Source organism: Serinus canaria, chromosome 2 (genome assembly GCF_022539315.1).
Source record: "Serinus canaria isolate serCan28SL12 chromosome 2, serCan2020, whole genome shotgun sequence".
NCBI classification, from domain to species: domain Eukaryota; kingdom Metazoa; phylum Chordata; class Aves; order Passeriformes; family Fringillidae; genus Serinus; species Serinus canaria.
In genome coordinates, this window is record NC_066315.1 from 77,580,930 (window position 1) to 77,594,361 (window position 13,432).

The window sequence follows — 13,432 nt, forward strand, 5'->3', positions numbered from 1 at the left end:
GGATCACCTCATATTAGTCACTGACCAGTAACAGTAGCAATGACAAATTCATTTTCCATCGCCCTCTTTGCCATAGTACAACTTAATTTATAATTCAGAGCTGATGCCATCCTGTATATTAAAAAATCCAAAATTGGAGGAACATACATAAGTAACAGGACTTTTTTGCAACAGTAGGACAAGTTCCCTCTCCAGGGACATGTCCAAACCATTGCCTTTTTTTTTTTTTTAATTTGAGAGAGCATTGTTATAATTCTTTCCTCAGCAGTTCTGTGTTTTTCTTGGGCATATTGACTTTCACTTCATAGCACTGATTTTATTAGTGTTGTCTGGAGATGATGGAACTACTGCTTATGAAAACCAGACACAGCGCTTCCCTTCTTATGAGACACTCGCAGTGTTTGAGCTGAACATATGAATTCACCTGTCAGTCAGGCACAGGGGGCCTGCCTGAAAATATCATCACCCTTCATGTGTCTGGCTTTCAGATCTGAGCATCACATGTGAAAATGCAGAGGAACAGCTGCCAGAAAATTGTGAAGAAAATAACCATGAATCAACTACACGCTCTGGGGAAGGAGCCAGTGAGATGGGGGACTTCCAAAACACTCCTGCTCATGCAAGAGCAAGAGTGACCACGAGAGTACCAGGAGCTCCCAGTGTCACAGGGCAACTCTGCTGTTTAATTCTTAGTTGAATGCAGCTGTTTCTCCAGCCTAAGGGAACACACAGAGCCAAAGTCTCAAAGAATCTAAATCTAATGTGAATAACACTTCAAGCCCCTCTGCCCCCAGGGGTGTTATCTAACATCAGGCTAATGTCTTTCAAGTCTTGAGATCAGCCATCTATCCTTTAAACTGGAAGGCCACAGAAAAGGGTCAGGTTTCCAAGTGTATTAAGGCACATACTAACTTGACCTAAACACAAGTCCCTGCTTTGCTCAGGGAACATCCACTGCAGTGGTGCCACAACTGCTGAAAAAATACAGCAAAGGGACAAAGGCAGACTTCCAAGTGACTGCCCTGCAGCACAGCAATTGGGACGGGCCCATCAAGCTGCTCCACAATGCCTCAGAGCCTCTCTGCTGTCCTACAGTACTGTCTCAGCTTGTTGCAGAATTACAGCAGCTTGTCAGGCGGGTTTGCTGGCTTTTCCTTTAGCCAAGCCAGCAATGCCTCATTTGTTCTCCTTCACTCAGGTGAATACATCATTGCTTATCAGAGCCAGAAGTCCCTATCTACTACCAGAGGATGGTACTACACACGCTGGAGAGGACAAATTTAGAAATGAAGGCAAGTAGTGATAATGCACGAGTGACCTGGAGGTGGGCTTCCCAAGAGAATCCATGCATGGGCACAATCTCCAGGTTCACTCCACAGAAGTGCTCAGCAATGGCCAGCAGGTCTTACTCTGCTTCGAATAAGTATGTTTAAGAACACTACCCAGTATTTCCTGAGGGATTACAATGGATGGCTATCAGCCATATTGGAAAAAGTTGGGGAACACAGACACAATATTGCATAGTCAGCTTCATGAGCACAGCTAGACTTCAGATGTATTTGACACAGCTTAGTAGCATTTCCGAAGGAGGGATTATGTGCTATTTCCTTTGGAAGCAGCTACTGTAGCCTGGGACAAGATCATGGCTCTTATGGAAATGACGCCCCACCGGGGACGCTGAGCTCTCACTGCTTTTGCATTAAGGCAGCCTCTCTGCAGAGACCCACGGCACCTTAAAAAGTGATCATACAAAAAGCAAACAAAATAGTCTTCTAGAAAACCCCTCACCCATAAAGTAGAAGAAAAACTGACTCCCGTGAGCGACAGAAAAGACAGCATAACTGATTATGGGAGCGTGTGTTTATACATCAGTGTTTTTAATACTGCATTGCAACGACAGGTGTGGGGTGTCCCTTCAGAAGAAAGCAGGGTTGGTGTGCTCTATAATACAGCGCTTGCAATGTCGCTTAACGAATCGCAGAGCATCCACAGAGACTTCGCAGTCCTGCACGTTCAACATCTGCAGGTCAAAACAGTTGGCAGCTACAATCTGCAGGCCCTGCCCAGTGATGCTCTCGCAGGATTTCAGGCTCAGGCGCTTTAGGTTGAAGCAGTTGAGGGCTAGAAACTCCAGGCCGGTGTCTGAGACCAGAGGGCACTTGCCGATGTCTAGCGATTTGAGTTTTGTGCAATTTTTGGCGAGGTACTCCACGCCGTGGTCCGTGATGCCCTCGCAGCCCCGCGCGTTGAGGTAGCGCAGCTTGCTGCAGTACTTGGCTATGTATCGGATGCCCACGTCCGTGATGCGGCCGCAGTGAGCGATGCTCAGGTAGCGGAGACGCGACTCCAGCTTGGCGATCTCGCGCATGCCGAAGTCGCTGACGAAGCGGCAGTCGCTCACGCTCAGTTCCTTGATGGATGTGCAGTAAATCATCAGGTAGCGCAGACCCTCGTCGGTGATGCGCACGCAGCGGCGCAGGTACAGGTGGGTCAGCTGAGTGCAGTGGGCGGCTATGGTGTGCAGTCCTTCGTCCTCCAGGACGAAGCAGTCTGTCATGTCCAAGTAGCGGATGGAGATTTGCTTCCCGTGCAGGGGAGACAGCTTGATGGAGGCTTCGCGAGTCAGACTGATGCACGTTACTTTGGAGCAGCCTAGGTGGAAAAACACAGTGAGTTTAAGCAAGCAGTAAAAACAAAGCACGCAGCAGGACCAGAAAGGCGGGAGCGGAGTGGTGTGCTGGACATGATGAAAGTATCCTCATGTTGCAAGAGCAGAATCACCCTGACCAACTGCTCTGATTTGCTGGGTTGAGTTTTCCACACCAGAGGAAACAATAAACTCCACCAGAGTTACTTTGAGATTGTGAGCCCTGGAAATCAGCTGACTTTGTCCATATCCCACATGTAAAATGGTGCTCCTGGATATATCTGGGGACAGCCTATGATCTGTCACTGCAATATAAACCCAGTGACAGTTAGAGAAAAGGATACTACGTGACAACCAATGCAGTTTTTTGATCAGTCTCATTGCTGACTGGCTGAATTTGCAAACCAACATCAGAGGCTCTTTCACCATCCAAACTCATTATAGAAAACACAACCCCGCTCCCTTTCCCCTCCTTCCGTGCCCCAAGCATTTGGAGAACAGATGTGAATCCAGCCCCAAGCCTGCAATGCGGGAAGGATGCAAACTATGGCTCAACTGTATGCTTGCAGAAGGGTGGAGATTGGATAACCTAAGGAGAATGGAGAGAACTGGTAGGAGCCAGCAGACTAATAAGGGCATGCGAGGACACGGACAGACAAAGAAAAGCATTGTGTCCAATGAGAAAGTCTGGCCATGAATGGAGGTAAGGAGACTGGAGGAGAAACACCAGACCTTGCAAGGAAAGACAAAGAACTAGATTAAAGGGAAAAATACACACAGACTTTCCCCATTTTAAGCCTCCACTCATTGCACAGTGGAGAGTGAAAGCTTTTTTTGGAAAGTGTGGTTTCTGCTGCACTGCAAACTGGCAGTCTTAGGCTTCTTAGGGAAATTCTTAAACTGTGCCAAGTTCAGCTGGGCACTTTGCATTAGCATAGCTAGAAACAGCTGCAAGAACTGAGAGTCTACCCATTAGTGATTAAGGCCCAACAGTTTAAGCCATAAATGGCTACTCAGAATTTCTGCAGGTTATGCTCAAAGAGGTGCCCCCAGGTAGAAATAAAAAGACCTTTCCTGTGTTGCTGGAACACTGGCCAAGCAGTATGTAATGACTCATAAAAAGTGATGACCTTAGAGCTCCATGTATCAGAAACTCTGCAAAATACTGTAGTGTGGAATTAAGGAGCATGATGATGGATGGAGACTGCCTCAAAAACTTACATGACCCAAAGCTATACCACTTGCTATTAGAGGTTGTCATTCAAAGGTTTAGTGGAAGGTATGAGTATACTCTAGTTCTTAAAAGCAAAAAGGGAAACTATCACTAGAGATAGCTGCGTGGACTCACACAAATGCTGTAAGAAATGTGGGATATGGACTTGAAACACTTTGCCACCTGCAACTAGATTTCTACATTTGTCATTTAAATTTATGCTGGATCTTTAAACTGGATTTCAAATTTACTTGAAGAGATGCAAAGTTTACCTTAGGCCTCACACAATTAAATGGGCAAACTGCCCAGAGATCATGCAGAAGAAAGACCTTGAAGTAGAACACTCTGTTCAACAAACATCTTAAAATTGGTTGCTATTTTCCCTTTAGACTGTTTCAGAGCCGTCTATGCTCTGGAGCAATCTCTGGAAATACTTTTGCCTTCAGGTAAGTACTATTATACACACACACTCAAATAACACAAAGGATTTTTTTAAAGGGAAGCAGAACAATACTTCTGTTTTACTACACTGCAAGGTGTAAAAAATTCACCTCTAGTATATTATTCAAAGTAGGTGACACAAAATAGATAAAAGGAGTTTCACAGAAGAAGCTGGCACCTAGGCAGAGTTCTGCTGCACCTGGTGTATCTGCTGCTGCTGGATTTGGCTGAGGAGGTTGCTGGATTTAGAAGTCAGTCTGGATATTTAATATTGTGACCAGAATTCAAATTTAAATCCAGTGTAATGAGAATGATGCATCCACAAGGCCAAGGAGAACACTCTGTCTGCTGAGAGTCCCAGAAGGTTTAATGACTGCAGTTAGAAAGTGAACAGCTCAGAAGTCTCTCAGCAGGTCTGGAGTCACATGCATCAGTTGTGCAATCATGGTTTTGTCAAGCTCAGCACTGCAATGTCTAGTTACTTTGGCTACACTGTAAAACATGTCATGGGAAGGATATTCAAAATGGTTTCCCCAGAAAAATGAGTCCTTGCTGATGCAGAACTGACTGATTTTTAGGCAAAATGACAGGTTCCTGGGTCTGCAACAATTTTTCGGTCCTAAATAACACAAAGTGTAAAAATAAAGCTCTTGCAACAGGACTTTCCATAAAGTACAACTGATTTCTAAAAGGGAGGAGAAACGTCCAAACAGACCAAAAAACATATTGGCTAGAGTGTTAAATAATAACTTGCAGTCAAGGTCAACCAACTTCTAGCAATATCTCAGACCTGCCCACAAAGCGGATGCTGACAGTGACAGAACTAAGGCTGAGGAAAGCTACCAAAGTTAATACAAACATCTGGTTTTGACATTAAAGATTTTGGTAAGATTTTGCTGCCAAGTAGCCATCCAAAGGGGAAAAGGATTCAACTAGATGTACAATTGTGAACTGGGATTTAATTAACCAGCAGCTAGCATCACTGCCCAACACACACCCCCATGTCCTCTTGCAAAGTATGGAACCAAACCAATGAAACACTTCTGTCCTGAGAATTCCTTGAGGATGTAGGTGCAAGCCTTGTCCTCATAACTACAGAGACAAGAACTGGAAAATGGAATCCTCTTTCCAAAACGTCCTCCAAAATGACCCACATCAGAATGAAAAAAGTGGACTCAAAACAAGAGCTTGGAGACTGATTATCCTCAATTCATACAGTACATACAGCAACAGCTATATCCAAACCCCAACATCCTGACTTCTGAGCATGTTCAAAGGTAGCATTTCTCCCTCACATGCTCCAAATGGAATGAACAACTTAGGAGAAAAAGAAATTAAATTACTTTCCTATCTCATTGATGAGACAAAATTGAAGTAAGACAGGAATTTATTATACTCCTGCACGCTTTATACCAAACTGATGAGCTCTTAGGGACAGACTCTACCTTCTGGGTCTGAGAGTAAGACAGTTGGGAAAACCACAAATGAAGACAGACCCAAAAAAAACTTATTTCAATCCCTGATATCATCTTTCCCTTTTCCCTGTCTTTGAAAAAGTCACCTTTGTTCTATAGCAAGTCCATAAATAAGAGCTGTGGACCAAAGTATTTTCAACCGCCGACAAGCCCCCAGGTACGCTCGGGCTGTGAGCTTCAAAGCTCTAGGTCTAAATCACACAGCTGCATACATTTTTTCCTGGCACTAGAGATGCTTCAACCTGAATGTGTCATTAGCAATCCAGAACTAATGTCAGTGCGTACCAACAACAAGTAATTCATATTCAAGGTCACTGTGAAAAGACTCCTGTGGAGTTCCATGGATTCCTTATTGCCTTGTGGTTTCAGAAAGCAATCACAAAAAGGGCATAATTCTGATTTATTGATATTTATTTTGATTCCTTCCTGCCATCCTAGGAATGGGGTGAGAGAGTTGAGTAAATCAACTTAAAAAAAAAAAAAAAAAAAGGCAGAGAAAGGAATGCAAATCAGTGTACACCAGATAGGTAGCCTTGGAAAAAGCATCTGGTACCAATGACTTGATAGCATCACTTTCTATCCTCTGCTGTTTAATCCTGCCTTCATCTTTCTTGTTGCCACTGGTACTTCTGCAATGGTAAATCTGGTTCAGCTGATTTATGATGGCATTAGACTGATAACAGATGAGATCACAAAGTAAATGTTGAGCAGCAAATTTACTTCAGTGCTCTGCTTGGCTGCATCCTTTCCATTAAGTGCCAACCTATTTGCAGAGAGGAAATTCTGTGCAGCTGACCTTGGGAAAAAACATCTTGTTTCCCCAGAGCAGGCTTGAAGAAAATTGTCCAAAACATTTCTGCTGATCCAAACAGCTGCAATAGCAGCTTTAAAAAAAAAAAAAAAAAGAAAAAAAAGGAAGAAAAGAGAAAAAAAGTTCAAGCTGGCTAAGTCTTGTTAAAATAGCAGTAGAAACAAGGGGACCTTGAAGTTTAGCTAGAGATGACAACAGATATTAATACTCAGAAAAAAATCTTAGCACTTATTCTGAGCTCCTCCTCAAGCCACTTACCAGATAGATTACAGATGTACTCATTACCTATATATAATCTACATGTACATGTGTGGGAAAAAGATAAAACAAATGTTGCTGAAGTAACTAGGCTTCACAACATGACACAGCACTGACTGCAGTGGGGACCCTTCTATGGATGCTTTGTGCAAAAATCTGTAAGAACTCCTCATGCCATTGGAACAAGCCATCTCTGCTAGCTCACTTCCTTTGGAAGAGGCCTGGCCACTCCAGAGGTGTGGCTGGCATTAGGGGGACTGAGATTTTAGGGGTGCCTGTCTCACTTTAGGAGACAGGCATTCCTACTTTGAAAGGCAACACAGAAAGCATAAGCGTGCAATTATGGAGTTTGACAAACATCAAAAAACCTGTATTGGAACGTTCCCTGTTACCTGACACATCCAGGTGTTCCAGGTTTGGGCACAGTGACACGACATCGAAGACTGCCTCATTGGAGATGTTGTAACAGCCAGACACCTCCAGCCTCCGCAGTTCAGGACAGCACTGGGCAATGGTGTAGAGTCCTCTGTCTGTGAGCCGCCTGCAGCCACTAACAATTACCGTCTCCAACATGAGACAGACGTTGGGAGTATCCTGACAAAGCCTCCGGGTCAGCACTTTGAGAGCCCTGTCTACGTTGATTGTCTCGCCAGTGAGGCGAATTGTCCTCCAGAGCCGCGGGTCCCAGGCCAGGTTGTACCAGCGGCGGCACACGCGGGCGCAGCGGCACAGCTGGTTGGTGGGCAGGAAGGAGAAGATCTGGATCATGGCGTGGTCGGGCAGCCGGTCTATGTTGGCCTGCTCCTTCTGGTGCTTGGATGCCAGCCGGATGAGAGGATGGGTGAGGCGCGTGGGAGGCGGCGAATGGACCATGGCAACGGTTTCCCCAGTGACTGAGGACGAGGACGTCGACGAACCTCTGCCATTTTGGAACCCAGGGGAATTCGGCGGAAATATTAATGCTGGACTGGGTGTGCTGAGTGTTCGCATGCTCAGGTCGGAATCTGGAAGACAGAACACACAATTTCAATGAGCACTGGACACAGAGCTCTCTGCTCAGCACAGCACCCTGCCAGCCCATTTGCTAATGGAGTACGATGGACTTTGGGCTTTGTTGGGGGTTGAGCAGTCACTTCTACCAGTCAGAGTGAGAAAAGGTATTTCAAAAGCCATGTGAGCAAAGGAGATGATGCAGTTCTGAGTCCTAATGAGGAGACAGCAGTGGAAGGATTTTTTAAAATCTAAGGATTTTTATTCTTTATACTTTTAATTAAACACTGAATTGAATTATTATATTTGACCAATGGACTAAAGTGAACTTCAATTGGGAAAAAAAAAAGTAACCGATAAAGAAACAGCATGCCTGGAAACTTATTGGAGAACTGTTATACAATATATACATACTTATTGCTAGGGCAATACACACTGGAAGCAGTCAACTCAACTCCCCAAAACAATTTGCTACTTCTTTACCTTTTTTAGTCCATTTTAGTTGCCAAAATCGGGAACAAAAATGGAGATTTTTTTACTACTAAGAAAGGTTACCTTTGCTGTAAGGTTATTTCAACTGTTTTCCCTGTGTGCTGACATTGCCTACAAGTAATTTCCACTCCTGCTCCCAGTTTCTCCAAGCAAATCAAGTAAGGGACTGCAAGACAACTAAGATTTAACCTTGACAGTCAAGCAAATGCCATGGGCAATACACTTAGAGACTCTGAGGATATTTTAGCCATATGCTACACATGAGAGATGTGGATGAGAGATGCATGCTGCTGCTGAGCACACTCCCTCCACCTCGGTGCTGATCTCAACAGAAATTCTTTATAAAGGAAAGCACCAGCCAGAAATGAATACAGTAACTACAATTTATTGACCAGCAGAATAACAAGTTTTAAAGACAGACAATGTTTTTAGAGGTCCAAGCTTTTCTCCACATCACATCTCCTGCTGCCTCGTCGATGCTCAGGCCTTTCAGGAAAGCGTACAAAGGCAGCCCCTTAAGTAACACTGACTCTGCAGCTCTGTGACTGTGACAGCACAGATAAGCCTAAGCAAGATACAGCCAGAAATGCATTCAACAAACACATCCACACCTGGATTTGGGCAGGGTTTTTAAATTAAGTACATTTTTGGTGAATTTGATCATTACACATAACCTTCCCCATGAAGCTTTTACTTAGCCCAGCACAGACCTGCTCTGATCTCACAACCTACAACAACAGCAACCACAGGCCTGTATTTCCAGTGTGCCTGCAAGGGAAAGAGGCACAAATATTTAGCTGAGGAATCCAAGACACAAAGTCCAATGGCTTGCTCAAGATCGCCTGATTGAGTTGCAGAGAGATCAAAATCATCTTCTCACACCGTGGAGGAAAAACCTGTACTATCCAGATCCTTCCCTCTTCCTCTTACACATCTTGTTTTACTTAGAAATTCACTGTTTCAGCAAATGAAAGAACATTTTCCCCAAGGCTTCTGAGTCCGTGCTATGGCTATGTGGTCCTAACAGAGATTTGTGTATTTATGAGCAAGAACAGTATCTTCATGCTGAGTGGGTTTTGCAGACACCCTGCTCCCTTTGAGACCTCCTAAAACCCCCCTGGCAGCTTTTGCAAATAATTGCATCGAAGAGTGTTATTTGGTAAGCATCTGGTATACACTGGTATTTTAAAAATGGGATTTACAGCTGGAGAGAAAAATCCAACCAGCAGCAGCCAGGCTCCTGCAGACAAGCACTGACTCCATAGGCCTCTTAGGCAACAGTCCCTGAGATTAATTTTTGCAAGGACTTACCATATGTTTGACCTCCCTCACATTATCACCAAAACCAGTGACAGTGCCTGAAGCTAAACATGTGCAGAATACGTGGCAAAGCCTTTACTTTTTGCTCCTTTTTTGAGATTTTAATACAAGAATGTTTCTAATATAAAAGAATATCCACTTTTTTCCAAGTGCTGGATGTATCTTCTACTATTACATGTATTTGATATTGCCAATTTCTCTCATTTTACTTTTTCATTTGCTTTGATTGGTTCATCTCCTTGGTTGACTGTTGGTTGCTTTTTTTACACAAACCAGAACGAAAAGGAAAACAAAATGATGTAAATAAAAAAAACACAGGAGAAATACTTGTTTCTATTCCACAAAACAGTATTAAAATCAAAAGTAAAAAGTTCAAATTATTTACATCTGCTTTAAACAATTTTTAGTCCTCTGGGAACAAGTATCTTCTGTAAGACACAGCGTATTTGGAAAAGGTATATTTTTTGTCAGTTATCACTAAAAACACCTTAAAATTTCTGTAGTATCTTCATTAGTTTTACAGTGTTCATTACTTTCCATTTCTACTTAAGCACAAAAAAGCTTTTCATAGTCCATGATTCTCCCCCCCTTCCCCTGGTGAGCAATGCTCCAAGCTAATACGGCTAATCTCCACTCCTTTTGGATCAGAAGTGGCATTCCTTCCTCACTCCTGGGCACTGTGAATAATCAATACCTTAGACATTCTGGGTGTGTAATGAATTACTAATATGTGGTTTTTAACTTAGACTGAGCTAAAAAAGGCCTGACCTTCTGTTTTACGTGTATGCTCCGTGCTTTGTGCTCTCTTAATTCTCTCATTAGTATAGCAGTTCCAGATGTGCATCCTGCATTTCCTTTCCCTTCAGTCCTGAAGGTGCATCATGTAAAACTTGCTCCCTTCATCCTCGGGGCATGGAGGGACAGACAGACAGACAGACACATACACATGCACCCTGTCACCCCAACACAAAGCATTGTGGAAAAAGACCGTAGTGTTGTCAATGTGTTTAAAAAAGGGAGTTGTGAGCATATTCCTGCTCTGCTGAGCCCAAAATGCAATATGCTCTCAGACAGGAATTTTGCTGGTAGCCCAGCTGAACTCCACACAGAGGTATTCCTGCTTACTGTTCGCTGTACACCCCTAAGGGGAAACGAAAAATAAAAAAAATAGCAGGTGAGTCCAGGAGTCTTATTGCCAGGAAAAACTTGGAAAGCTTTTTGCTAGCATTTAAAACTTCAGCAAAACACTTGGTCTACTGTACATTTTCCAGACTTTTCTAATGTTGTTGGGAGGGGCTTCCTGTAGCACTATCTCAACCTCTAGGAGTTTCCTTAGAATTTTGTTCCTCAGCATTTACTGAGTGCTAGCCAACAGGCTGGGGCAGTCTGAGAAAGTGCAAATTAATGACCATGTAACATTAATAAACACAACCCTGCAAGGGCAAATGAAGTTGCTGATTACAGTTCTCAATACATGTCTTTATACACGCACATGCCCTATACAAGCATTTCTCCTGTAAACTCAATTGTTTACAAGCCTGAAATGTGACTTTAATTTTGATCTTAGAAAGTAAAAGCGAATTAGAAAGCAGCCTTGCACTTCCCTCCCTACAACCTCTTTTGCTCCTTTGCTTCCAATCTTCTGTGCAAGATACCTTTTATTAAAGCCTTGATCAAGCTCTGAAAGTTGTTTGTTCATGTAAGTCAAAATTTCTTAACAATCTTTAAAGAAATCTCAAAAGATGCATTCCAGAAACAGAACCATAAAAGCTGACACAGAGGGAGAAAATGCACTAGAGGGAGTTTTCTTATTCCACTAGGAATCTGGTTTATTTCAAAGGATTTTTTCTCCCCAGTTTGTTTCCCAATTAATAGAAACATTTTGGGAACAAAAACCCTTTAAATATATAAGCATTAAGCCAAGATCTAACCTCCTCAGTTCCTTCTGGCATCGACAATAGTATGCAGTTTGATTTCAGAACCAGAGAGAGAAAACAGCGTTGTATTTCCATTACTCCAGCAACACACACTAACACAGGACACTCGATGTCCAGATCCCAGCATGGACCATTTTCCACACTTAAGGCATGACTCCATTCATTCTCACCTTTCACTACAGTATTGGGAATGAGTCTTTTTTGAAATGAATACTATACTGAGTTCTTCAAGCTAACAAAATTAAAATGAAAATTTTGCAAATATCAAACAAACTTGAGATTCCTGTCTGACTACTAAAAAGGTCCTCTGTGTTGATCTCCTGTCACCACTGATGTTTTTAGCAAAACTAAGGCAAGAAATAAACAAAACTGTGTTCAAGCTCTGAAAAAGTCAGTATGGCTGAGAAAAATAAAAAGCAATTGTCATTTTTGTAAACACTAGCTGCAGAGTAATGTGCACAAGAAGCATTTACACAGCTTGCCAAAACCTCACTGACTTAGCATCTCTTCAATAAGTGTTGTGTAGATATTACAGAGTTTATAAAGTGCAGTGTGGGTACAGACTTCACATTTTTACCACAATACCATCAACCTCAGACATGCCAAGTAAATACTCCTTTTACAGACTGGGGAAAACAGGAACTTAATGGTTGTAGCAGCTGCAATCAACAGTGCAAAGGGGAACAGAGGCTTCTGCAGGGGATACAATGAGGGCTGATTCAAGGAGAGACGTGAATTTGACAGACAGATTTCAAATACGGCTGTGTGCCCTTGGATTAGAGTAGGAAAAGGAGTTAGCTAGGACAGCAGGCTACAACCCAGCCATTTTCTTTCCAAGGCCCTGGGTATGGACAAAGTTCCAGAAAAAGTGCTACCTGCAAAAAATAAAGAGTGTCTTCCACATCGCAAACATCCTCAGGCATTTTTCTCAGGATAAGTTACCCTACTGACCTTGGTTCCTCCCAGTCCCAGGAGGCTGGGAGGAACTGGAGACTCTGAGATAGCAAAGAGGCAGCTGGAACAAAACTCACATGCAAACTTGTGTGGGGCAGCAGCAGTCAAGAATGCCAGAAGGAAAGGGTTGCCCAGTGGAGATAGCCACATGATTTTGCAGCCTTTTACAATGAAGAACATGCAGAATAAGTTGGATGAGCTCTCTCATCTCTCTCCAAGAACTCTAAGTACACCTAAACCATCTCTGATGTGCATGTCTGCCCTGGTTTTAACTGCCAGGGGCAGCTATTACTCAGCTCACTGAGGTGCCTGTTCCAGTGTTCTCACTGTATCAAGTTTCTAAGTTTTTCCTTTTATTTGGCTCTATAAGAAGCTGTTTCTTGCCCCTCTCCTTGTGCTTGTGAAGAATGAGAGGTCTTCACTCTCCCTGTAAGGATTTCTTACATGCATTTGCTTTTCTTTTTATTAGTCATGTTACTAATATTCCCACTTTCCTCAATCTTTTCCTTTACATTTTCTCCCATCTGTGTGTTTTCCTCTTAAAGTGCAATGCTCTGAACTAAGCACTGTACACCACCAACCTCACCAGCACTGGTTAAAGTGGAGTCCTTTGCACCCATATTCCATGGAAACCACATTTTCAACCTTCCAGATTTCAACAGTCCCAAAAGGCTGATGTATTTTCACTATGTGACTCAAGATATTGCTGGGATTCCCATGTGCCATACAGCACCTAGATATTTATTTTCCTCACCTGTGTTTATAGAATCCATTCATCTTCCCTACACCTGTCTCCTTGGAGAATACTATGTTTTCTCTCTCCTTAATCTACTTTTTCAAGAGTATTTTGAGCATTGAGCAACCTTTTCAGAGTGTGGTAATTTTCAGTTTTCC

General features: G+C 43.0%; 1 protein-coding gene across 1 annotated transcript in view; it reads right to left on the bottom strand.

Annotated features, from left to right (window-relative positions):
• Positions 1-1,352: 1,352 nt before the first annotated feature.
• Positions 1,353-13,432, bottom strand: part of FBXL7 (F-box and leucine rich repeat protein 7) — a 169,125-nt gene continuing 157,045 nt past the window's right edge. Inside the window, exons 3-4 of the mRNA XM_009095969.4 lie at positions 7,238-7,849; positions 1,353-2,652 (exon numbers count right to left, since the gene is read on the bottom strand). Of these exons, the coding sequence (XP_009094217.2) occupies positions 1,916-2,652; positions 7,238-7,849 (1,349 nt within the window). The 3' untranslated portion in view covers positions 1,353-1,915. The remainder of the gene's footprint in view (positions 2,653-7,237; positions 7,850-13,432) is intronic.